The 27,746-nt window shown below is 34.5% G+C and overlaps 3 protein-coding genes across 3 annotated transcripts; 1 reads left to right on the top strand and 2 right to left on the bottom strand.

Moving 5' to 3' along the window:
* Positions 1-202: 202 nt before the first annotated feature.
* LOC123656223 (trafficking protein particle complex subunit 13) lies at positions 203-1,690 on the bottom strand. The gene has a single exon (XM_045591925.1). It carries the CDS (start codon positions 1,445-1,447, stop codon positions 239-241), a length of 1,209 nt encoding a protein of 402 aa, XP_045447881.1. The 5' UTR covers positions 1,448-1,690; the 3' UTR covers positions 203-238.
* Positions 1,691-2,882: 1,192 nt separating this feature from the next.
* On the top strand, positions 2,883-5,158 carry LOC123656229 (derlin-2). The gene is made up of 5 exons (XM_045591930.1): positions 2,883-3,333; positions 3,406-3,639; positions 4,347-4,469; positions 4,605-4,768; positions 4,884-5,158. The coding sequence occupies exons 1-5, from the start codon at positions 3,241-3,243 to the stop codon at positions 5,029-5,031; spliced, it is 762 nt and encodes a 253-aa protein (XP_045447886.1). The 5' UTR covers positions 2,883-3,240; the 3' UTR covers positions 5,032-5,158.
* Positions 5,159-8,055: 2,897 nt separating this feature from the next.
* LOC123656625 (protein phosphatase PTC7 homolog) lies at positions 8,056-26,931 on the bottom strand. Its single transcript, XM_045592290.1, has 5 exons — positions 26,468-26,931; positions 23,528-23,707; positions 22,639-22,837; positions 10,120-10,379; positions 8,056-8,185 (listed from the first exon to the last, which is right to left on the bottom strand). The coding sequence occupies exons 1-5, from the start codon at positions 26,694-26,696 to the stop codon at positions 8,136-8,138; spliced, it is 918 nt and encodes a 305-aa protein (XP_045448246.1). The 5' UTR covers positions 26,697-26,931; the 3' UTR covers positions 8,056-8,135.
* Positions 26,932-27,746: the final 815 nt, after the last annotated feature.

Below are 27,746 nucleotides of genomic sequence, written 5' to 3'. Positions count from 1 at the left end.
AAAGTTCTGATGTAACATACATAAAAAAAAAAAAAAAAAAAAAAAAAAATACAGTCGAATTGAGAACCTCCTCCTTTTTTGGAAGTCGGTTAAAAAGTAAAAGTCCAATAAGACAGCAATGAAATTTAAAATCAAAGTTAACTTTATTGGTCATATTTATGTTTACAACATCTTAATATGTATGTAAAATTATAACATTAAAAAAACTATAGTATATAATTATAAAGTAAAATCATGCTCAATAAACATAAACAGAAGCTAAATCATCGTAATCATAGGTTCTTTTGAGGAACAAATCAACCAATGATACTCCTGTTATGTTATGTAGCCCTGATGTTATGGGAATTGCTGTAAGATTAACATAAGTAACCTTTCCTGGTTCTAATGGACCTAATTTTCTATTTGAAATACCACACCAAAGTAGACTAGAATCTTGAAGTGTTCTAAGTTTAAGAATTAAATCTAATGTTCTATCGCTTGCATTTGCTACCTTACATCTGAAGTTGAAAGGTTCATCCACTGGTATTTTACTGGGTAAATTTTCATATGTTACCCGAATATCTCCATAATCAGGAGTCATCCTCTGTAGCTGACTTGTTTGTAACCTACCCTTCTCACCTAAATTAGATCTCCAAACAATATCTAGCTTTCCAATATTCTTAGCTGAAGCAATTAATTTAATATCTTTTGATATATTTTCTTTTGGTGTGAGACAATACAAATATTGGCAGCTCTCTTGTGGCTGTAATAATGTGACTTCACCAAATACTGACAAACCATTACTGTCCTCATTAAGTGATTTTACTGCAAACTGGTTTGAGCTCTCCAACGATACTTGTTCTAGTATAATTGGACCTGAAGTAATATTCTGCACCTGGGCTTCAACAAATACATCATCTGACTCAGCATTATAGAACTTTGTTTTGACATCCAGAGGTTTCATTACTTCAAATTTAAAGAACTTTCTGAATGAAGACAAGGTATTATAATTAGACATATAAGTGACTTCACAGACTAATATATGGGTACCCAAATCTTTAACTTCATGATGAATCACATCGCTGAGAGTTTCATCCACATCTAGCATAATAGGAGACTGGTTTTGTTGAGTTGTTAAAGGAATTCTTTGAGAACTTGTCTGCAAGTCAGCCTTAATAGAAACACTTTGAACGGGATGACTCGTTTCATTATGAACGCAAACATAACAAGAAAATGTCTCACCTAGATAGATATTGCCAAAACTTTGAGGCAGTAACAGAAATTGTCCAGCTGTGACAGTTTCCAGTTGGAGGATTGATGTGGCATCGTCTTTTAAAAAATTGTTTAAAATATTACCAGGTAAGTCTTTGAAGTCGCAAGTCACTATCTTTGGACTTATTAAAGCCGGTTTGGTGAGCCTCATTACTTTCAAAGCAACTAAATGCTCAACAATTTCTTTCGTATCCATTTTGTAATATATTTTTTTTCTACAACATATGAATTGTCATTTAACGTTCTACATTAATACAGAGATACATACAAAGGTTTATATGATCCATGCCAATTCTTTGCTTAATGGCTTCTAGTTCTTCTTCTTCTTTTATAATTGGACTCCCATAGGGGGCTTTTCGTTGAATTTATATGGTTTATACATATTTTTCAACTCAACCTAACACTAAAACGACTTAAACAACCATCAAGCATATGTCAATGTCATGTCAGCTATATGTCATTGTCAGTCGTTGTCAGTTGTCACAGTCACGGTCTTATAAACAGATCTTGCAACGGAGCCCAATTTCAATGGTGAGACTTGAGAAATTAGCCGTTGCCCGCTGTACCTAGGTCACTATTATCGATGGGTGCGGTCGTAAGAGCGCACTACGCATGCCGCGGCCGGTTGACTGACATTTCATTTTGATTAATTTAATTGGTTATATTGAGTGACGTATCATTGCAATTGGTTATATCTTAAAACCTAAATGCGTTACTAAGGATAGAAAAGAGACAGAATACTTTTCTGTCTTCGTTGCACAACTACAAATTGAAAATAAAAGCGCAATCATTAAGCCGATGTATTCCCCTCTACTGTTGTTGCAAGACCTGTATAGAAGACCATGGTCACAGCCTAAGTCTATTGCCTACATTAAAATAAAAAATGCTTTTTCTTATAGATAGTTATGATATTTAAAATACATAATGTTTTGTTTTCGTAGACACAAAATCACTTTTTTACGTTTATTTTTAACCGACTTCAAAAAAAGGAGGAGGTACTCACTTCAACCGTATATATATATTATGGTATGTTCGGGGATAACTCCGTCGTTTATGAACCGATTTTGATAATTCTTTTTTTGTTGGAAAGGAGATCGAAGAAATCGAAGGAAACTTTCGAAAATCCGCATAACTTTTTATTTGGTGTACCGATTTTAATGTTTTTTAATTTAATAATAAGCCGATGTTTATCATGTGGTCACATCAAACATCGATATCTGATTACAACTTTTAGAATAATGTTTGATAATGCGTATTTACTTGACTATTTTTTCGTCTACCTACGTTGTATTACTTGTCGATATAATTGAAGTCATTAATATGTAGTTATTAATATCCCATTTAAAGCTGTAAAAATTATGTTCAAAGAAATTATGTATCTACATTATTTAGATAAAGACTAATAAAATAAAGTGATTTTTTAATGGCACTTTCATGATTTTTGCAAACAGACTAAATAATAATTATCTAATATCTCGATGACCGGGAATATAGCATTTGTTATGAAATTGTAAAAGATAAATTGTATTACCTAATTACATAATAATTACATTTGTTTCGTTATATTATAAGTAGAATTTTATTTCTCTTATTACATGTCCCTACTCTGGATTAGTGGCATAAGTGCCCTCTATTGGACGTTTCAATTTTAATACTCTTTGATCTTCCTCTTCAGAGTCTTATCTATATTTCTAGAGAAATGATAATTAAAATTAAATAGTTTATAAATTGATGCAAAATTGGTTGTATTCTTATTATATAGAAATAAAAAATAAGTAACTTTTAAATATTTTTGGTATGCTTAGGGTACGGCTTATCTTTGTAATTTTTTATAAATTAGAATATTAGTAGTGTTTCTTCACTGTGTGAAATATTCTGATGTGGCCCAATCATAATCATGTTTAGTGACAGTAGTGCCTATTGTTAATTATCATTCACAAAAGTTACTTTAACAGTTTTAATATGCAATTGTTGTGATCGTCGTTAAACATGGCATATCAGACACTGTTACAAGAATATATGCTCGTGCCTCCTGTAACGAGAGCTTACACAACTGCTTGCGTGATTACTACATTGGCTGTAGTGAGTATGGTAAAATAAAAAAAATCCTGATGAAAAAAGCACCAAATTAACGTAATTAATTTATAATTGCAGCAACTCGATCTTGTATCACCATTCCAACTTTATTTTAATCCGATAGTTATCCTGAAGAGATACCAATTATGGAGACTAATAACAACATTCCTATTTTTTGGAAACTTAGGATTTAACTTTTTCTTTAACATGATTTTTACATATAGATATTGTAGAATGTTAGAAGAAGGATCATTCAGAGGAAGAACTGCTGATTTTGTTGTTATGTTTATTTTTGGTGGAGTGTTAATGATTGTATCCTTTTTATTAATATACAAAAAAAAACATTCAACTGAAGATACTGGGATAGTTATTGACATATTATTTGTTGTTTTATTAAAGTAATGCTTTTCTATTTTAATAATTATGTATGAAATTATGATAAAAAATGATTTTATTGCAATTGATAAAGTATGAAAATATTAAACTGGAACTTCTTTTACCATAAGAGGTGAGGTTTGAATTATCAAGAAGTATAACAAGATATATGCTAATCTCTAACTAGAATGGGGAAGTAGTTATCTGCTATACTATACAAGTGTTCGACTCCTGTGTTCCGTCAAATGGGGTGTTCTGTAGGCATTATAGATCACGATTCATATGAAAAAAAAATCCTAGCCTAGCTACTTTGATAGACTCGTCCCGCATAAGAACTTTCATGAGCATATAAGCATGACTATAATTTACATTACAAAACATTCTTCGAGAAAAAGAATTAATTTCCATGTGTGGTTGTTTAGTTGTATGGGCTAAGAAAAATATTATTAGACGGTTATGCAGAAAAAGAAAAAAAGAAAGCACAATTTAAAAAGTTTAGATTGTTTTCACTTGAAACGTGATCTACAACACTAATAGAACGCCCAATTTGATGGAACACAGTTAGGGAGTCGATCACCTATATAGACAAATTATGTGTATCATAATGATATTAATTGTATGATAATTTCCTTCATTGTATACAGTTATGTGCTTTCTTTGTAAATTTATTATTTTTAGGGCAAGCTTTTACTATTATGATAGTATATATATGGTCAAGACGTAATATATATGTACGAATGAACTTCTTTGGTCTGATGAATTTCCAGGTAAACTTTCTTTATATTGCTTTTAACGTCTTACTATCAAAATCTTCAATATCAATATTTCTTACATTTAATTTCTTTGTGTTCTTGTTTTCTATTATGCAAACTCTCATAATAGTATTAAATTAATATTTCCAGGCACCATACTTGCCTTGGGTCCTTCTTGGTTTCTCGGTCTTACTTGGAAATGCAATATCTGTGGATTTGGTTGGAATGGCCATTGGTCACATATATTTCTTTATAGAAGATGTTCTTCCCCGTCAAAGAGGCGGTCAAAAAATATTAAAAACACCAATGTTTTTGTAAGTTTTTTTGGCACATAGATATACTAATATAATTACATCTTATTAAAGTTACATATGGATATATTATGTATGACAACTTTAAACTTCTTAAATTACATTTTATTTATTCTAGAAAGAAATTATTTGATCCAGCCCCTGAAGAGCCAGATTATGTACCTTTGCCAGAATTGGCTAATATCCGACCTGGCGGATTTAATTGGGTAAATCAAAACCGAAACCAAAATCAAAATGTACCAGAAAATGATGAAGGAAACAGATAAAAGTGATAATATTATATTAAATAAATAAATAAATGAATTAATATATCAAGCCAAATGTTAATTTTACTAACTAATCTATTTTCTGTACAGATTCAAACAAAAATAAGAAAAACCTATTGTATGTAAATAATCTTTGATTACCTTCTCTTTTTATTTATGTAGCACAAATGAAATGTAAAAATATTGTCCTAGAGTTTTTTTAAGATTTATTGTAATTGATAATAGGTGTCATTTATGATTATATATTACAAAAAAATCAATGTTTTACTTTATCATATGTTATGCTATACATATAAACCACACAATTATTGCTTTATGAGAATGACTCAGGTCTCAAATGTATTAAAAAATGTCACTGGAATGATAAAATCTTATCACATCACTGATTTTATATCATTTGAATTTTAATAGATTAGTGGTAAAAGTTGCTGTGTGGTTACGGCATTAAGAATATAGCCTAATTAACGACTAAAGGATAACACAGTTCCACTACCACCTTGGAACTTAAATAGCCGACTGATGACGGAATAACCATCTAACTGCTGGGTTTGAAATACACAGGCCGAAGACGGGCAGCAGCGTCTTCAGTGCGACAAAGCCAGCCTTGCAGTCACCAACCCGCTTGTCCAGTGTGGTGACTATGGGCAAAACACATGAGTTCACGCCATTTTTGGGGGGAAATTGTGGAGACCTATGTCCAGCAGAGGACTGTATTAGGCTGAAGTGATGATGATGAGTGGTAAAAGTGTCACTTTTACCCATCTGATTAATGTCGTGTAAATATATACTTTAGGTAACTGCTATACGCGGGTTTAGGCTAGGATAATCTAGTTTGGTGAAATTTAACAAAAGTATTAATATCTATTAAATCTATCAAAAATGCATGGAAATATGTCGTACTTGTCAAACATCGAAGGGCACCCCCTAAGCTATTATTACAATTACTTTGTTTGTTTTGGCAAACCTTTGCTGAATCTGTATTGTTACCAGTAACCCTAAAGAAGAAGATCTGTATTGTTGGATCACCTGAGAACGATTTTGCTTTCACTTGATGCAATTGAAATATTTTAGAAATATCAAAGTAAAAAATGTTACATTAAATAAAATTAAAGTGTAAACTGTAAATAAAATAAAATTTATTTTGTATTTACATGAAACCAAGTAAAAAATATTTTTAATAAAATTAAGCAGGTATAGAAATTCAAACAAAATACTTATTCAGAATTTGTAATTTTTCTACACAAAATTTATTGCAAAGCATTGCAATTTCCAAACATCAACATGTCAGTTTAACAATTTATTTTATACTTAGATTAAAAATGTTGTTAAAATTAGCCAAATGCAAAGTACGTACGTCTTATTTCAATCCCTATGGAAAAAAAATCTTATAAAAACGTGGAAAAACGCAGACTAAATTATCATAGTTTTCAGAGCCTCTCATAACTCAGTATGAGAAGTAAAATAGGCGCTAAGGGCCTGTTGCCCTTAAGTAATAAATGACAATTTTTGATTCAAAATTGCTAATAGAAATAGCTGACAGATTAAGTGGAGTTTGGTAGTGAAAAAGAAAAATATATTAAACTTTTATCTTTTCGAATAAGTTACAGGTCAGATAGCTTTATCATCAACTGATAAGACAGGTCCTCAATACTTTAGCTAAGCTCATTTAGTAACAATCGATGGAAAATTCATTCCTTCCCCTTACCACTCGAGTCCAAATACGTCATTCAATATTTTTTCAGCCATATACATTAATCAACAATAAAAAAACCATATACATTTTTTCAACAATAACACAACATTTTTTAAATAAAGTTTTGCCAAAAGTTCCATGTGCGTTATTGCTTTCTAGTATGTAGTCATTTGATAAAACTAAAAGTCCTATTGTAAAAGTGGCAATTACATCTAAGATTACGTTTACGTTTTGTAAATAATGTAGTGTGTAGAAATAAAGTCACTATTGTTTGCAGGTTGTTTGAAATTCGTAAATAGTTTACGAATAGATAAAATAAAAACTAATCAAATTTAAATTTTTATAATTTATGACTATTAACAAAAATACTAAACGAAATCTCGAATAACAATCATAAGTTACAATCGCAACAAAATTAACTCACTGCAAAATATACTTTCGGATTCCTAATTATTATAGCAAATGTTTAATTTAAAAAATATACAAAGGTGTGTTACTTGCAATGTAATCAATCAATTTACATTTTAACAAATACAGCTAAATTAGTATCAGTCTTCATTCAAACACCAAACACACATATTATACAATAACAAAATGACCACACAAAATATAGATGTTCGTTTTTTTACAGTACCTATACAAGTGCTAAATTACGTTACTTATAAACATTACTCTATACCTCACTGCCATCCCTAGACGACTTTACATTAACTAAAGCGGGTAAGAGTCGACACTTCTTTCATCTATTGTAGGTTTAAAACAACCGAAATTAACCTATATTTGTTACGTGATCTTTAGATTCACTCAGAAATTATCACAAAGTAAAATTGCTACATTTTAGATTACAAGTTTAATTACAAGAGCGCAATAGATAAAAATATTTGAGTTTCCTTATTGGTTGTTACAATGCAATGCTTGTGGTATCTGTCAACAAATACCATCGAGTTTGGTGTTTTTATTCACTTCAACTATTAACTATTTGATTAAGAATTTTGTTCAGCTTATTGTTATATGTATTATATCAATAGAAATAAAAGAATATTTTAAAAAAATTACTTTACATTTTGGATTGGGAATTATTTGTCAATTTTTTTTTTTAAATCATAATCATAATGGAAATGAATAATCAACAGGACTTCTGTTTTTTTTTATCGTTGAAATATCACTATTAGTGACTAGTGCTCCTACATGCTCTTTAATGTATTTTCTATACATTTTGAATCAAATATTACAACCAATTTTTCTCATAATTTATAAGTAGTTATTTTTTTTATAATTGAAAATGGTAAGTAACTATATTTATTCATTAACCAATATTATATTTTTTTTTGGTGTCGTTGTTTAAATTAATTTCTCAAATTATTTTCAGCTTACTTTTTCAAATAACCTAATAAATCACATATAAACATCTTCATACTGCTACGATAGCGAGTAGCACTGTTATGTCGTCAGGTTTACCACCTGGAAAAGAAAAAGATACATAAAATAACTGCCTATAACGAAACACATAATACGCACAGAAAGGTGAGGGTTTGGAAACGTACAAAACACAAATGCCCAGAATGCGACACACATTTGTTTGGCTCGTACATGTTCTAAACAACGTTCAGTTTTAATATACAATGTATACAAGGAAAGGAAATAATCTAGAACATTAAGACAACATAAAAAAGATTATGAAATTAATTTTCTTGCAGAACATGATCCCTACAGATACTCCATCCACCCTTTGAATGACGGTAGAAAGAAGATGGAAAGTTTCAAATTTTCGTCACAAGTAGCATCACACCCGTGATCTCTCTTAGCGCGAAACATACAAACAATATATATTTAAAAAAATTATTACCAAATAGTTAATCTATTCAGTCTTATTTACGATTAAAACAATCTCGCCTTCCGCCGTCGTTTCCTGCTCCTTGAGCTATGTCTCTGATTAGGGTCGTAAACTTTTTCAGTGTCTCGTCTTAAGATTAGTCGTTTCGATGTACACGTATAGTTAGCCTACTGAGCTTTATTAATCACTAACTGCCCGGACAGAGTTCGTTCTGTCAAAGATAATAGTAAAAATATATTTTTTTATTTTTTTACAGAACGTACAAAATAATACAACGTAGAACGACGAAAAAATAGTCGAGTAACTACGCGTTATCAAAGATTACTCAAAAAGTAGTTATCAGATCTCGATAAAATTTATATGTGACCACATGATAAACACCAGCTTTCGATTAAATTAAAAATTATCAAAATCGGTACAACCAGTAAAAAGTTATTGCAGATTTTCAAGAGTTTCCCTCGATTTCTCTGAGATCCCATCATCAGATCCTGGTTTCCTTATCATGGTACTAAACTCCTTTCCAACAAAAAAAGAATTATCAAAATCGGTACATCCAGTAGAAAGTTATGCGGTATAATATAACGTAGGTCGACGAAAACAGCGTTAAGTAAAAACGCATTATTAGATATAACTCGAAAAGTAGTTGTTAGATCTCAAATAAATTTAAATGGAACCAAATGACACACACCACCTTTCGATTAAAAAAAAATTTGTCGAAATCGGTCCACCCGGTCAAAAGTTCTGATGTAACATACATTTAAAAAAAAATACAGTCGAATTGAGAACCTCCTCCTTTTTGGAAGTCGGTTAAAAATAAATTGGCCGAATTAATTGCTCGAGCCATTCTCGAGTTATGCGCTTAGCAACATTCATTTTTATTTATATTGATATATTTACGTTTTGTCGCCCGAGTCTACAAAATATTTATAGATCTCTGATTGCAATTTATTACTAGGTCATATTGTGAACTTTACAATTTATGTTGGACTAGCTTACCCTAAAGGAAGTTGTCCTGCCTTGCGAGCCGTCAAATGCGTGAAATGGAATCATTCGTAATTTTTTTTATACTCCAATTTTTTTCTGCCATGTATTATTATAAATGTTTAAGCCGTTTTAATAAAATAAAAACTGACCATAAAATTTTGGTCGGTTGGTAAGAAGCCATCCAAAATACGTCACGAGAAATTTTACCGTTTTAGACCCCGCCTTTGTCATTCTAAGTCACACTCACTAACGAATAATGTCACAAAAGCGGGAGGGCCTAGCTTGAAAATGATTAAAAGTAGCATACAGATTAATAATTTGATTTTATTATTTTAAAGATATAAAAAAATCCTCTCCTAATCTCGTTACGGTAAGCAGACTCCCCTTTGCGAATGTATGATGGACAAACCTTAACTTGGTCAGTCAATAACTAATTTATGGGGCCGACACAAACAAGAGTTTCCGCTTGTTCACACAAGCGGAAACTCTTGTTCTTATTAATTTAATAAATAAAAATTGACCAGTCATGATTGGTTGGTAGCTTCATAACTTGATAGTCACCCATGGTGTCACTCACCTATGGCGTCGATACCGTTCTGCCGGGCGCTCTTCGCGAAGGGCGACATGTAGCAGCCGTCGAAGGAGAGGTTGCGAGCCATCCAGGCGATAGAGTTAGCGACGGCCTGTAACCGTTTCGCATCGCCGCCCAGAGCTTGAGCGCGCCGCATTTCCGCCGCGAGTACCGGCTCGGGCACGTTGTCGAACACGCCGTCCGTAGCCACGAGGATCACGTCGCCGCACTCCACCTTGAACTCGGCGGTCTCCGCTGACTCCGGCCTGAAGATTGATAACGGATTTCCTTGTTATCGTGTCATTCATATTTTTAATCTTTATCTAGACTTATATTATAAAGCTGAAGAGTTTGTTTGTTTAAACGCACTAATCTCAGAATATACTTGTTCGAATTGAAAAATTATTCTTGTGTTCCTCATACGCGGGTGAAACCGAGGGGCACAGCTAGTTAATACTATAATTTGTGCACACTTCTAACCGCTGTTACTGTATCGTGTCCAGTACCCAAAGGTTATCTGGAAGAAATCGCTATTCTAGCGATAAGATCGCCTTTGTACATCATGTATTGTATCTTTCTTTATATGTGTCTGTATTTCGGTGTATATATATAATTAATGGAGAGTCTTAGACTGCTGTGCTATACACATCTGAAAGCTAACACAAGTGTTCCGATGAGGTAAAAAAAAAAGCTTGAATTGCAAGCATATTTTATCGTGTAATGTAGAAAAACTTACAAAAACATTTCAAAGTAGCCTCGGTTTACGGTAATCAATCAATCACAAAACAAGCATCAGCTTTCGATTAAACAAGAATCATCAATTCTTTTTTTGTTGGAAAGAGGATATCCCTATTTTGTTACCATGATAAGGAAACAAGAATCTGATGATGGGATCCCAGAGAAATCGAGGGAAACTCTCGAAAAGCCGCATAACTTTTTACTGGGTATACCGATTTTGATGATTTTTAATTTAATCGAAAGCCGATATTTATCATGTGGTCACATTTAAATTTCATCGAGATCTGAATACAACTTTTGGAGTAATCTTTGATAATGCGTATTTACTCGACAATTTTTTTGTCTAACCTACGTTTTATTACTTGTCGATATAATTGAAGGCGGTTTTTCTTCGTTTGCTTGCTAACACAATTATTTATACAATGATAGGCTTGCGTTTGGCCACTATTTCACTTGATAATAAATGAAAATGCGGTCTAAGATTAATATCTATAAGATTGTTTTATTATTTTATTATCTATAAGATATTATATCCATCCAATTTACATTACTATGTTAAGATATTGTTAGAACAAAAGACAATACATTAACGTCAATTGATATATGTATGTATCTTACATTGCTTTGCGTTTTGTTCACTATTTGCTACCATTCGATAGATTAAAAACCAAAAATGTAACCCTTTCCTTGAATGCTTGTAAATTTCCCGTCTTTTTAAATCATACTAGCTTTTATTTTTAGGGTTAAGAATGCTTAATTTATTAAGGAAGAGACTAAGCTGGTTGTGCACTAATTTTTCTAACACTTTTGAGAGGAACGGTAAAATGGAGATAAGACGAAAGTTAATAACTATATAGGAAGCATTAGGTTTTTTAGGTGGGTACCCGAGAGTGGTGACCGGAAAAGAATGGGCAATCATGCATATTCTATGGGCTTCATACTTTCATTTGGTGTAGAATTTGTCTAATAATCAAACCGGTGAAATGTTATAAAAAATAAATTATTAATTAATCATATTGTGGACTGAAATTTATTAGGCAAACCATATGCATTATATTTATTGACATATTAAATTGAATATAAAATGCATTTCATCAAATAAACATCTTGGTGAAGGTATTTTTATATCGGAATCTTAGACTAAAAGGTTTTATTGTACCTATCAAGTTCATGGAATCTATCATGGAGTTTTAAAAATTGTATTTGACTCCGTGTCTAGTTTGTGTAATGCAATCACAGCGATTCGGTTCTCTTTATCACTCCATTCCATTTTAATATCACAAAAAGTTTTACAATGTACTGGCGTGAAAATGAGAAAACACGATGAACAAGCATTATTATTATTATTAAAATAAAATACGATATGGATAAATACATATGTCGCAGAATCAATGTAGATGGTTATTAAAAATTAAATTGAGTACTTTTAATAACGCCATCTAACGTAATTGTCGGAAACGTCAAGCAGTGTGCTTGGGTATGTTCGGTACAGATCGTGGCAGATGTCAGTAGTGATTGATTTGAAGTTGACGTTTGAGTATTGAGAAAGGGGGCAGTCTTGACTTTGGCTTGGCACGGTGTACTTGTTGAACCTGCTAGTAGCTAAATCTAGACTTTTTCAATAATTAATTTGTGCAAACGAATTAATTGTTACATAACGATCTAAATAAAATTCGGCTAGGCAGGGCGGACAACTCGGAGCAGTGAAGGTGAGCGTTGATGTACATCTCAAAGGGGGTCTCCTTAAACCTACACCTAGGTCGCAAGTTCTAGGCACTGCTCTGAGTTACTCCCTCTGCCGCACGATAGACTCGGCACCCGCACGGTGTATCCATCCCGCGTTCCGTGCTGCGTACTCTTCTACTAAAATAACTACAGTTCTGCTAAGTGATTCCTGTGTTACACGAAATTGGTGATATCATAAATTGTGTTTACTTGTGCCAACATTGACCATTGAAGCCCACAGTAGACCGAGTACTCTGAGACGATGAGCGAGAGAATTCTATCTAAATTCGACACATAGAGAATACATAACACAAGTGTAGTTATACTCATAATATGATATTATTATTATTATTATAATAATATTTATTTATTTTCTCACCACAATATGGCAAACAGGACATTAGATAGGTACATAATAACATGAGCACTAATATTGTGGGAGACTGGTGCCTAAGTTAGGCTCGAGGCTTGTGTGTCAGGACACCAGGTTAAAAAGTACACCACCCCTTTAAAAAGTACATTTCAATTATCATCATACGGGCATTAACAATTTTGTTGTAAACAAGTAACTTTATATATCTAAGGTTAGCATATTTTATGTTATTCTTGGTACGATATGGGTTAGGTGGTGCGTGTGTGCGTGTGCGTGCGTGCGTGTGTGCGTGCGTGCGTGTGTGTGCGTGCGTGTGTGTGTGTTGTGTGGGCGTAGGTGCGAGTATGTTAGAAGTACTCTAAGTTAGGGCAGAAAGAATCGCTTCTGTGTCACCATAGTTCAATTTCTGTAATCAGTCAGTTACTTTCCGTTTACACCTATTTTTAGTGAGGTTGTATATAGGTAGAAATCTATTGATTTTGTTGTACAAATAGCCACCCAAGCTGCAAAAGAATCTCTTTGAGAACTTTGTGGAAAACTTACTACACTGTACAGGATTGTACCGCCTTTTGGCGTCTGAAACTGACGGGTGGTATTCAATAAGTGTGTGTTGTCTTAGTAGGGTATCAAGTATAAACAATTGGCGCACCGTTAAGACCTGGCACTCTTTGTATAACAATACAGTGGGGTAACGATACGGTTTAAATAATGATACCTTCAGTATAGCTCTTTGTGCTCTTTCCAGGTCAATCAGTCTGGTTTTCGGTGCACCACCCCAGAAAGTGATACAATAAGTTAGCACCGATTGAGCAAGGGCAAAATAGACAGATTTCAATCGGTTAGCATCCAAGACATTTCTTATTGTTTTAAAGACGTATATAAGTTTTCGTAACCTGTTATTAATTGCATATATATGTTCGTCAAATCTAAGATTATTATCAATCACTACTCCTAAGTATTTTACAGTCTCTTTTTTTGCAAGCGTGTGCAGTCGCATGTAGCGTGTTGTGGTTCAGAACACGAGTGAACTTGTATGGCGTGAGTAGTAGACTGTGGTACAATGCCTTTAAAGGAGAAAGTGATGTAAGTAGTTTTCGCGCTATTTGAAGTCAATAGGTTTCCTCGAAACCACTTTGAGATAGTATTGAAACCCGACTGAGCATACCTGTATGCTTCGGCCCATGTATCTGCAGTGAATAAGAGAGCAGTGTCGTCGGCAAAGCTGATTATTTTGCAACCAGGGAGAGCGAGCATACTCTGGTCGTTAATGTAAATAAGAAATAGAGTAGGTCCAAGTACGCTACCTTGAGGCGTACCATAAGTCAATATACGCTCGTCACTGACGTATTCATCTATTCCAAGTCTCTGGGTACGCTCACTCAAATAATCTTTAAAAAGGCATAGAGGTACACCTCTAACCCCTAGATTTTCCATTTTCCGGATAAAGAGGGGTACAGAAACCGTGTCAAATGCTTTGGCAATATCCAGGAATATACCCAAGACTTTCCGCCCCCCATCCATCTCCGATACTATAAAGTTGGTAAGTTCATTAAAAGCATCAGAAGTGGATCTACCCGCACGAAAGCCAAACTGCGCAGGTGAGAGAAGATTGATTGTTTCCAGAAAATTAGTAAGCCTGCTATTTATAATCCACTCCAGTGTTTTCGAGAGAGCAGGAAGTACGGCTATTGGCCTATAGTTATTAACACAGCCTCGATCCCCACTCTTATAGATCGGGTGTATGATGGCTTTCTTGAACACCTTAGGAAATTTGCCTGTAGAGAACGCAAGGTTGCAAATGATGTTAGAGGTGGTACTATAGTGAGCTCGTGTTTTTTTAAAAGGTTGCTGGAAATGTTGTCCCAACTCTTTGCACAGTCACTACGGAGTGCCCTAAATAGCCCAGTGACTTCCTCCTCGTCAGTTGGCAACATGACCATTGATTGCGGGTTTATATTCTTTAGTAAGATGTTAAGTGGTTCATTCTGTGAGGTTATATTTTTCTCCGCAAGCTGTTTACCAATGTTTGAGAAAAAATCATTAACAAAGTTTATCGAGAGATTCGGTGTGGCTAGTGTATTCAACAAATTAGTAATAATAATAATAATAATAATAATAATAAATTTATTTGTGAAAAACACACTGCATCAGGTTAAAATTATATAAAAAGAAAACACATAGTACATAATTTACAACAAGGACTAACTACAAAGAGTAAAACGTAAAACAAAACAAAAAAAGAGATACAACAAAAGCTTATCGATTTAAAGTATTTAACAAAATACATTGTTTATATAAGTTTGCAGCATGCCTCACAAAAAGGTGTGACCTCAGTTTACGTTAGGACTGTTAGTCCTAACACTGGTTTTCAGGACCACCCTAAGTTTTGTAATTAATTTTCATTTTGGCGGCACTCTGATAGAAATACACATACACATGGATACATACATAAACATAGAAATCCATAGATTATATAAAATATTGTAAAACAATACATATTAATAAAGGAAAAAACGCGATATGAACAACACAAAAAAGTATACCGCATAATACGTTTATTCGATCTATTACATTATTATATTGAATAAATTGAAATATAAATATATACTCATAAACATACTTGCTTATTATATAAACACATAATTATAAATGGATACATATAGGATTTACTAGGTTCTATAGAAATACTGGCACCACAAGGAAAACGCTTCCAGAATAAAATACTTATTATAGAAATGAGATAGATACTTAAATAAACATTATACTCGCATAAACATTTAAAAGAAAAGAGAAAAAAAAAATTCACAGCTACAGAGAAAAAAAACTAATCTTTCTTTTGTACCTCCAATAAATACTTTTTATATTGACGCTTGAAGCTTGCTTTAGTACAAAGGTCCCGCAGAGGAGGAGGGAGGTTGTTCCAGCACTTGGTTGCTGCGTATTTAAAGCAACCCCTAAATGCTGCCGTGCGGTGAACCGGCATAGACAGTGCGCAGCGAGTAGACCGTGTAAAATGTGTGGTGTTAACGTCTCTCGCCCACTCCAACCTCTCGAATAAATAGACAGGTACACCGTGTTTAATTATGCCAAACAGCATTGTGGCAAGATGTAACTGCCTACGACTTTCCATTTTTAATATAGATGCCCGATTTATGAAAGGAGTAACGTGATCCCGCCGCGGTATCTGAAAACAATAACGTGCACAGGCGTTCTGAACCCGTTGTATCGATCTTTTCGTGCGCTCTAATAGCCTTGGACCTATAACGGCATCGACGTAGTTAAACTGAGAGAGGACCAAAGCTTCACATAGTCTAATGCGTAGTTCTTCACTCAGTGACTTCCTAATTCGATACATAACTTTCAAATGGAAAAAACAATTACGTACTAACTTTGAAACATGTTTTTCGAATCGCAGATTTTCATCCATCAGAAGCCCCAAATTACGAGCTTCTGATACTCTGTCGATTTTGCAGCCATTAACAGCAATCAGTGGATCAAAGTCCTGGACTTTCTGTACCTGCTTTCGCGTACCGATTATCATATACTTCGTTTTATTGGGGTTCAAAACCAAAGCATTTGACTTGGCCCAGTCAAAAATCCTATCCAGATCACCGTTAATTTTACTCAAAGAGGGTGCAACGTCATGGGATCGAAAAGAAAAATATATCTGAATGTCGTCAGCATAAATATGAAATTTACAATTTTGTATGCACCTAGTGACGTCGGCGGAGTAAATGCTAAACAAGATTGGCCCCAGTATGGAACCCTGAGGCACTCCTCTTTTAACTGGGCTACGTCGCGAGGAAATCACATCTCCCTCCTCTGTTTTTATTTCTACAACTTGGTATCTATCTTGTAGATAACTGGCAAACCACAGAACAGTGGACTCATCCAATCCGTAAAATCGGAGTTTTGCTAAAAGTAAGTCAATATTAATAGCATCAAACGCCCGAGAAAAATCAAGAAATACAACAATAGTAACATTACCGCTATCTTGGGCATGAAGCATGTCATCGATCACACTCACAAGAGCGGTCGTAGTGCTGTGGTGCTTCCTAAAACCAGACTGCATTACGGGTAGGATGCTTCTACTTTCTACGTATTCAGTGAGTTGCTTGCAGACAATTTTTTCCAAGATTTTTGAGGGACACGACAATATGCTTATTGGACGTAGATCTTTAAATTCCGAAGGGTGGGAAGTTTTAGGAATAGGACGCACCACAGCATCACGCCACATCTCGGGGAAAGTTGAGGATAAGATGCTTCTATTTACTAAGTTGGTAAAAGAATTTAGTGTGTACGGAATAGATAAAAGTAGCATATCCAGTGAAATGCCATCCACGCCGACGGCGTTAGAACGCAATTCCCGAACAATGGTGGCGACCTCTCCCTCCGTCACAACATGCAAACTAAAAGTACTTGACGAATCATATTTGTTTTTAAGATAGTAGTCTATATATGATGAATCTACTACATTATCACCTGGAACGTTCATAAAATGCTTATTTAACTTCTCCGCATCACGCAAATTTATAGGAAGGGGCACATCAGTATTTTTAAAGCTTATATTTTCTTTAATGTGTTTCCACATGGTTCTAGGGTTTTGTATGTTGGAGCAAATATATTTTTTTAAATAGGCTTCTTTTTCGGCGTTGATGGCCTGCGCTGCGAGGTTCTTAAGTTCCTTGTAGTAGTTTAGCTTGGACAAACTCTTAGATAACCGTGCTTCCCGATGGGCCTTATCGCGATGTTTCATCATTATACGAATATTATAAGTTATCCAAGGGTAGCTCTTTTCCTTAATGGTAACCTTTTTTTTGGGGACAAGACAGTCAAAAACTCTAAGCAAATTAGAGGAGATATATTTAGCTGTATTTTGGAGGATTGGAGTAGATGTATTTTCTTTATATTTGGTTCTGCCTGATATGTTATTTATCACTGACCATATTTCTTTTGGGTTTCTGCCTGCTTTGATTACTGCTTGTTTATCATATTCCAATTTAATATTTTTTAATAGCCTATTACAAAAATTTCTGTACCTAGAAAAAGTGATTCGCAAGATCTCATTACTAGGTGCCTTTTTGAGGTTCTTATGTAAGGCGTCCCTGTGTCTGATACATCGGAGTAGACAAGGAGTAATCCATGGTTTTACAGTTACTTTTCGATTTGGTATTTTAACTGTTTTAGAATTTAAATCAATCAAATTTTTAATTAAATTTATCATCGTCTGAGCAGCATCGTGAGGGTTTTGCGTCTTGTACACTTTGCTAAAGTCAAGATTCATCATATGAGCATCCAACTGTTCATAATTAACACGGACAACAACTTTTATTGATATGGTTTTAGTTACTTTTTTTGCAAGATATAATAAGATTGTGTCATGATCAGTTAAAGCAGAGTGTGCGACAAAGGTAGAAGCAGGTAGCCCAGTTTTGAGGATAAAATGATCAAGCATTCTGTCGAGTGGGCGAGTAATGGGCAGGCAGCAGGCCATGTGATGCTAATAGGTTTAAGTAGTTATATTTAATGATTGATTGAGATTATGCAGAGATATTAAAACCAATTATGACGTATCAAGTGACAAAAAGTGCATCTTGAGGTATTTTTTGAAGCAAGAAAGGGGTTGTACTATTGGAGGAGTAAGAGCATTCCAAAGTTGAACAGCTTTAACCGAAATGATTGGAGTAATAAGAAGAAATGTGAGCTGGAATTTCGAGTATCAAAGTAGACTTGGAAATAAGGGTGCGTATTACAAAGATACTTGAAACGCTCATTGAGGTAAGTAGATGTATCGGAATGAAAAAATACACAATATAGTAACGAGATTATGTGAGTTTTCCTGCGAAAGCGAATCGGGAGCCACTTGAAACTATTACGAAACTCGGAAAAATGGTCATATTTTCGAATACCACGTGTGAACCGTATGCAAAGATTCTGAAGGCGCTCAAGCTAATTTAATTGCTTCTCTATAAGACGAATTAGTAGGGGTGTGTGGCGCACGTGTTAGTAGGCAAATGGAGGAAATATTGCAGTCGTCGCAGTGATTCGATAGCTTCAAATAGTTTACGGCTCATCTCACTCGGCTAAAGTGTCCAAGAAAGATAACTATCCAAGATAACTCCGAGAAATTTTACTACGTCACTGTAACTGATTACAGCGTTGTTAAAAACAACTGGTGGTATAAGCGACCATTCTGTTTGATACACAAGTTTAGGACTAGTCTGATAATAATGACTTGACATTTTGAGGGATTAATGTTTAGTCCGTTGGAGGTCATTCAAGTCATTATTTAAAATGTCTATTGATGTCGATAAATCTGTCAATTTATCGTGAGAGTAAATTTGAAGATCATAGAAGTAGTAGAGAGAAGATATGTGGAAAGTTATCGAATTTGTGAAAATCGAAAATAAGAGAGGGGACAACGTGTCATCTTGTGGAACACCAGCATTTACGTCAGACCAGTCCAAATAAGAATCATGGACTCGCACGCGCTACCGACGAACAAATAAGTAACTATGAAACCATTCCATTGCTGATGGAGATATGTTGAGAGAGTAGAAAATAGCTATAGTATATCGAAATCCATTGTGTTAAATGCATTGCTAAAGTCATCGGTGATTTTCAGCGATGACTTTAGCAATGCTTTTCGAGATTTCGTAGCCGTACTATGACCTGACGGAAATTGGACTTATAAGGATTTAGGAGATTATTTGAGAAAATAAATAAAGTTAGGTGTTGATGAACAAGATGTAAGTAGACGTATAAGCCTTTGGACAGGAAATAATAATATAATTAAACTATTAGTTGAGTATATTCAGTAATACATGGTATAAGGCGTCAGCTGCATCGTTTTCGTTTTATAATCGACTAGTATAGCAAACAGTATTATGTCGAGGGTACATAAATTATTATATGATAGAGAGTAGGTACATAATGCAGAGTATTTCCATGAAAATATTGATGTCTTCCACCACCATATTTATAAAATACTTTTCTCCATTATCCCAAAATATAGTAATACAAAAAATAAAATATTGTTTTCGTGTTCAAATAATGTAGGATAGTAAACGTAAATTTTATGTTATTTTTAAGAACTAAAATAAATACTATTCCTTTTTATAAATTAAACAGTGCACGTGAGTTTTCAGAGCTGGCGTGAATCCAACAAACTAAAAATTCTAATATTAGTGCATGCAGAAATACAATAACGCCGCTTGTGGAATGAGACCACATGACATGCTAATGATTCAAATACTGGATACAGACTGGCGGTCTCATGACTTGTAAATATGACGGTAATAAACATTTGTCAAAAGTCTAGCGACTAGCGTCAGTTTACAATGTATGAATGTATGCCGTGACGTAATCGATTATATTTTTAGAACAACCCTTTTTTTAGTAACCGAGGTTTTTTTTGTTTACGTCTTTTGTTGTTTATTCGCGTCATTTTACTTATCAACTTGTTATTATTTTAATAAGTATTCTATTCTCACTAAATGTATCTTCTTCTGTAACGTCTTATACTGTAACGTACTAACAATGAATCATCAATAATGTTTACGAACAAAAAAACTATACCATATAGTGTTTAGTCTACTATTTAGTGCAGAGGCCATTATTGTGGAAAATCTTATCAGGGTATAATAAACACATGGAAAAATATGTATTACTGCAATAACTGGAAGTATGGCAATACAAAAAAAATACTTTACATACTATTCTGGAGAGTTTCGTGCTACTTACATACTCTCATTTGGAAACATGGGAAAACAAAAGAAAAAAATCAATAATCAATACACAAAATTGATGAAGATTGCAAATACACAAAAATAAATAAATACATGTAAAGTACTATTTTTTTTTTAGCTTGACCATCTCTAGAAAAAAATTTTCATGAAACTATAAAAACCCCTAAGATTATGTATTTATCTTAATTGAAGTAACATTTTGCTTTCTGTCTGAGAGCATCTTATAACTGATAAAATTGTTTTCAAACAACTAAACAGATTACAAATACTATTATTATATTAATTCTTTATATATGTAAAAGCAATTCATATAGGTTGGCTCTATTATGATTTTTTTATATTATTACAAATAAAAAACTTATAGGCTAAGATCTAGATTAGGTAAAACCGAATTTCGGGACCGTGGGGGGATGGGGGAGGGGAGGGTGGGGAACACTACCCCTGGTACCACTATCACACCTCGGAACCCCATGGTTATGGAGATATCGATGGTTAAAGTTTTGAGGTTAGAAGAAGAATTGGTCATTTGTTAGTTAAGTGGCCTCCAATTTATGGGGTGAAATGGGGGTGGCAGGGTAAAGAGTGGTGGGGAGGGTGGGTTTTTTAGCCCCCCGTAGTGTGCGTTTCGCGTAAACCCCGTGGTTTCGAAGATATCGTGTTTGAAGTTTTGGGGTTAACTTTACGTGATTCAGAGATATTACAATACCTTAGAGCTCCGTGTCTGACTCCACCTTAACTCCGGTGCAGCGAGAAGTGCACTCATATGCTCCATTCACCAACTTTCACATTTTATTTTCGAACAAATTTACGTAAAAACGATCTCGATTGCAAGATCAACAAACGATACGAACTGACGCTTAACGACTGACAAATCGACATTTTTAAACAAAATAACGCGTCAGACATAATATTCTAATAAAATTAGTAACATTGCGTGCTAGAATATAGGTTTAGAAATTCGAAAAATACCCAAAACCGAATCGGAGCACCCCACCGTCCACGTGGTCTTGGTCTGTCCTACCCCTAGAGTGTTTTTTTTGTGCCGCGGAGGCGCGGAGGGAGGGCAGCCCTCGCCCGCCGTGCGAAAGCGCACGAACGAATGCGTAGAGGAGCGGCTGAGGCTGGTCGCCTTCGGCGACCAGCCTCCGCTGCGGAACGGAGCATGAGTGAGCGTGCTTTCGCACGCAAGGGCGGAAGGGCTGCACTTCCCGCAGCGCCGGAGCCAAGCGTTCCCTCTAACTTTCGAAATTCTTCTTCTAACCTCAAAACTTTAACCATGGATATCTCCATAACCATGGGGTTCCGAGGTGTGACAGTGGTACCAGGGGTAGCGTTCCCCACCCTCTCCCCCCCCATCCCCCCACGGTCCCGAAATTCGGTTTTACCTAATCTAAAGCTTTACCAACTTATAAAATATTAATGTCCTAAGACAAGAAAAAAATTGTTTTTATACTGTAACACAATTTGAAATTTCGTTTTTATATGTATATGCGTAAAATAAGTCTGTCTATGGTAAAAAAGTAATTCATAGTTAAGAAAATAACCAGAAAACAGTCGACGTCCATTATTATCCACACACACACACACACACACACCCATCAGCCTATCGCAGTCCACTGCTGGACATAATCCTCCACAAGTTTACGCCAAAATTGGCGTGAACTCATGTGTTTTGCCTATAGTCACCACGCTGGACAGGCGGGTTGGTTACTGCAGGGCTGGCGGTCTGTCTATTTCAAAGTCAGTAGTTGAATGGTTATTCCGCCATCGGTTGGCTTTTTAAGTTCCAAGGTGGTAGTGGAACTGTTTTATCCCTTAATCTCCTCTTACGACACCCACGGGAAGAGAGGGGGTGACTATATTCTTTGCAGCCGTAAACATGCATCATCCAATCATTTAACAAATTATTACTATTAAATAATATCTGATAATTTAACATACCTATCGCTTAGCACATTCCTGTCATGTCCAGGAGGTGGTAAGCTTAACTGGTAAGGTGTATTAAAGTAGTGCTGCTGCTCATGTGACCGATGCACTACACGACCAGCACGGACCACCATGAAGCCACTATCACCAATGTTTGCCGCACGCATTATACTTTCATTGCGGTCTAAGATCATCACACAGGCAGTGCTGCTACCTGTTGAATAATGTCTATAGATGTAGCAATTCTCAAGCTAAAGTAGCAGGAAATTAACCTAAAGGACTAACATGAATGTTTTTTTATTTCTTACCCTAAAAAGTGGTAACTTAAGAATTTAAACAATTTAACAAAGTTTTAAATAATAGGATGAAATGGGAACATTTTTACATTTAAATATGTATATGAACAAAGAACATATTATGTAAATTATTGCTTACAATTTATTTATTTTTAACTACTGCGTAAATAATCAAAGTTGATTTAGAACCTAGAGGATTACAGTTACAACAAAAAAAGTAATGATCTACTTGGTTGGCAATAGTCAGATAACTAAATAACTTTTACTAATAATTTATTGTTTAGCGATTGATATCCCAGCTTTGCAACTGTAAGTTTAGCTACTGCACTGTTATATAGCTTATATTTCTTTATAGATTAACTAGAATGATTTTCTTTCTTTTGTAAATTGGCTTATGTGACCCTGACACAAGTATTAGCACCATTTTTACTTTATTATTATGAACTTGAGTTTCCATACATTTACATACATTTGCAGTTACTGCTCCACTATTAAGCATGTCATAATAAATAAATTCTGTGGTCTAAATTAGAAAATACAGTGCAAATAATACTATATCTATGTTGTTGAGATACATAGTATTACACATAGTTGTATAATAAAATTACCTAATATAGGTTTCTTGTGTTCTAGAAGCTCATAGTACGACTTGGCCAAGAGGTCCCCTGGCTCTGACATTTTGAAGTGGCCCATTCTGACCAGTCTCTCACAGGTCCTCATAAGATATGATGAGAACTCTCCGGGATCAATTCCATATGCACGCCAGCCTCCCACTCCATCAGCAACTCCTGTAGTAAATATATTTAAGAGTGCAGAACAAAACATTATTGCGAAAGATTTATGCATTTTGAAGGGAAACCAGAGAACAAAACATTAATATAACATTATTAAATTATACAGAATGTCCCAAAATTCAACGATAAGCTGAGACCGGAGGATAGACCTGCCCATGACTACTTTGGAAAACAAAAGAAAAAAAAAAATATCTGAATTTTTTTTAAGTTAGAAAAAAAAACGAAATTCTTCAAAAATTTAGACCTGTGATGATAATTTTCACTACCATAAACACAAATTTTTAAATAGTTCGGTTTTTTTTAAAGACAACCAATATTCAGCATTGCTATCTACCACAATAATCAAAAATTCCAAAATGCTTCTGTTTTTTTTACAAAAATTAATCAAATTTATTTTTTCCCTAAAATTTTTTTAGATTTTTACTTTTACTCAACTTTAACTCATCGTGGTGTAAAAAAAAATTTGGAACACTCCTATGGCAAGTTTTTTCAAAAGTTGACACAACTAACCAAGATTCCAAAATGGTATAATACTGTAGGAAAACCAGCCACAAAAAAATAATAAGCGTACCAGTTCAAAACAAGAACCAATTTAAATAAATTTTAGTTGACAGTTATACCACTATACTCTATTTCACGTAGGAAGGGTACGGTGACACATGTCAAATTAACTCTAAAGTGAGGTGACCATGCATAATTAATTGATGTAATTCGATTATCGAGTACAAATGCGGTTAACCTTTAATCGCTTATATAAAAAAAAAAATTTTAACTGCTTATTAAAAATTAATCATCGCTATGGTGAATAAATAATATTTTAAGGGTGGTGTTAAACGCGAGAAATGAGTTATCGACAAACCTATTAACACAGCTCACGTGGCAAATTATTAGTCGTTCGCCTTTACCCTCCGGTACTTTAGTCGAAGAATGAGCAGTGTCGTCTGTCCATACTTTGCCAACAGTATGATTGGCGTTCAACCATGTCTATCTGTCTGTCAAGGAATACTACGTTGTTCCAATCCGTAATGTTTTTCGCCTTTTCTAAGAATGTCACAAAGTTTTCACGCACTTTTCCGTTCGTTAACTTTTTTTTATTTTAAGGAAATCCAATTTTATTTAAAAGTCGCCATAACGATGTCACACTTCCATTAAATAATTTAGCACCTTTCAAAGACATTAATTATTGTAAAACTGTGGGCAACTCATTTCTCCGCTAATAATCATATTCAACCTCAACGACCAAACATTTATTTCCTTTGCCTCTTTTTGGGAGTCGATAACTTATTATCTTCCACATTGGTGTCACCATACTTTTCTTTACTTATTTTTGACACTAAGCTGTGTGGCTACGGCAATAAAGAATATAGCCACCAGCATCTCTTCCCGTGGGTGTCGTAGGAGGCGACTAAGGGATAACACTGTTCCACTACAACCTTGAAACTTATAAAGCCGACCGACAGCGGGATAACCATTCAACTGCTGGCTTTGAAATACACAGGCCGAAGACGGGCAACAGCGTCTTCAGTGCGACAAAGCCGGCCCTGCGGTCACTAACCCGCCCAGCGTGGTGACTATAGGCAACACACATGAGTTCACGCCATTTTTTGGCACGAAGCTTGTGGAGGCCTATGTCCAACAGTGGACTGCGATAGGTTGAAGTAATTTTTGACACTGTATTACGCCTAATTTCAAGTGCCTGTGCAACTCGATCCACTATGTGGTTGACAGATAATAATGGACCGCTATTTTCTCACTCCCGTTCAAAGTATTCCCGAAAGCGGACAACCAATGGACTGTTTGAAACGGTCTTCTTTTGTTCTTTTCGGCATTTTACAGAACAGAACACACATAAAAAATGAATAACTAAAAAAATAATAACAGAACTTAACAACAATAAAACAGCAACAAATACAACTATAGCAACTGGCAAAACCAAAACACGGGAAGCATATAAGAGACAGAAAGTACTGATTGAGATATCTCGAGTCAGTGAGATGACGCGATTCACAAGATGGCCGTTACGATTATTTATTTTAGCCGATTACTACGTGTCAATCCCTATCATTAAACGTTTCGTTTCATGCCTGTAATTTTAAGTAATCATTTTTTCTGTACCTTTTTTATTTTGGTCAAAATGTAAAAACGCATATATAAATACAATTTCAATCTAATCAAGCATTATTATTTGCTTTGGAAACTAATTGGTGATTTTAAAAAATGTATATTTATCCGATTTGTTGAAAATAGTGAGCGTGTATTGGAACATATCAAATGTCACCGTACCCATCCTATGTGAAATAGAATATAATAATCACTTTTAATAATAATAATTACTTTTACTATGTGCTCAAAACGGGTTCTAGTTACAATTTTGTGGAATTTGAATGGGGTATACATACCATACATACATAAAAAAACTCCTCTGAACCTTTTCTGACTCAAGACTTTTGTCTTAACTACTACTAATAACTTAACTACTTACTAATATTACTTAATATCATATTAAGAAATAATTTTTACTATTGTTCTACAAGTTGAATAAATAGACAGGGAGTAGTTTGCTTAGAAGAAAGAATATTACAAACAAAGATGACTTTTTACAGCAAAACAATTAATAATTAAAAGCAATTAATACATCACTTACAAAGTAATAAGCATCTCAAAATGTGCATGAAAAATACTTTTGTGGGAAATATTTTATCCTTTTTTTATCGCTGTTTCTTCCTCAATGATATTTAAAACGAATCTACTTACCAATAACATCTGCATTGTTGAAGTTACTGGTAAACCATGCGTCGTCTCCGAATTGACCCTTATGAGACCTTCCTTTAGCTATGTCTTTAGGAAATCCACATACTACTGATACTAAATATGGATGTTTCTTTTTAGAAACGTTTAATTCAGTAACACTCGAAAAACTCGAAAGACCATTCCTTATAGCACGTGATAGCACTCTGCTTGTCCAATATACAGACTGCATCATTCACAAGTTGTTTTTGTACTTTGAATCCAGGCTCCATTCACAAACGTGTTATACGTTAGCTAATAGCAATGAACCCATTTCGATAATTTAATAAAACACAATTAAATAAACACAATGGTCAAAGAATAGACTATTTAAGATATAAACAGGCGTGCAGCTGCATATATTTGGTTAATCTAACACCAGACCCGTGCTTTAGACGTATTTTGACGAATCTTGTGACTCTCGACTGACTGCTGAAAAAACGAAAAGACAATTATAACGTTTTGTTGTTACTCTGTTATTTTATAATTTTGCAATCTTCCGTCATCAGAAAAAAAACCCTTATTCGATAAATAGATTTCATTTACTTAAATATGCACAATAACATAAAATTATTTATCTTATTTATTTATTAATCTTTATTGCACACACAAAAAAGAAGATACATTTTAGAACGATTAGATACAAAAACAAATAATGTATGCAAAGGCGGCCTTACCGGTTGTAGCGATCTCTTTCAGGCAACCTTAAAAGTAGTATATGAAAAATATGTCGGTAATAGTGCGCAATCAACAAAGCAAGTTTATTACACATAATTAAATCAATGAAACAGGTGAAAAAGTATGGGATGCACAAGCGGGATTTAGAAAGGGAATGGGATATACGGAGGTCTTTTCTTTGCGGTGCATAGCCGAAAAGTGTTTGGCTAAAAACAAAAAAGTCTTTTGCGTGTTCGTGGATTTAGAAAAGGCCTATGATAGAGTGATGAGGAACGAATTGTGGTCGGCATTGTCCATGAATGGTGCGTGAATTGCCCGTGAATCCCCTCTCTTCCCCTGGGTGTCGTAAGAGGTGACTAAGGGATAACCCAGTTCCGCTACCACCTTGGAACTTAAAAAGCCGACCGGTGGAGGGATATCCATCCAACTGCTGGCTTTGAAATACACAGGCCGAAGACGGGCAGCAGGTCACCGGTGCGACAAAGCCAGCCCTGCAGTCACCAACCCGTCTGCCCAGCGTGGTGACTATGGGCAAAACACATGAGTTCACGTTATTTTTGGCGTAAAC

Source organism: Melitaea cinxia, chromosome 9 (assembly GCF_905220565.1).
Source record: "Melitaea cinxia chromosome 9, ilMelCinx1.1, whole genome shotgun sequence".
Classification (NCBI taxonomy): Eukaryota; Metazoa; Arthropoda; class Insecta; order Lepidoptera; family Nymphalidae; genus Melitaea; species Melitaea cinxia.
This window is presented reverse-complemented; position numbering and strand designations above follow the sequence as displayed.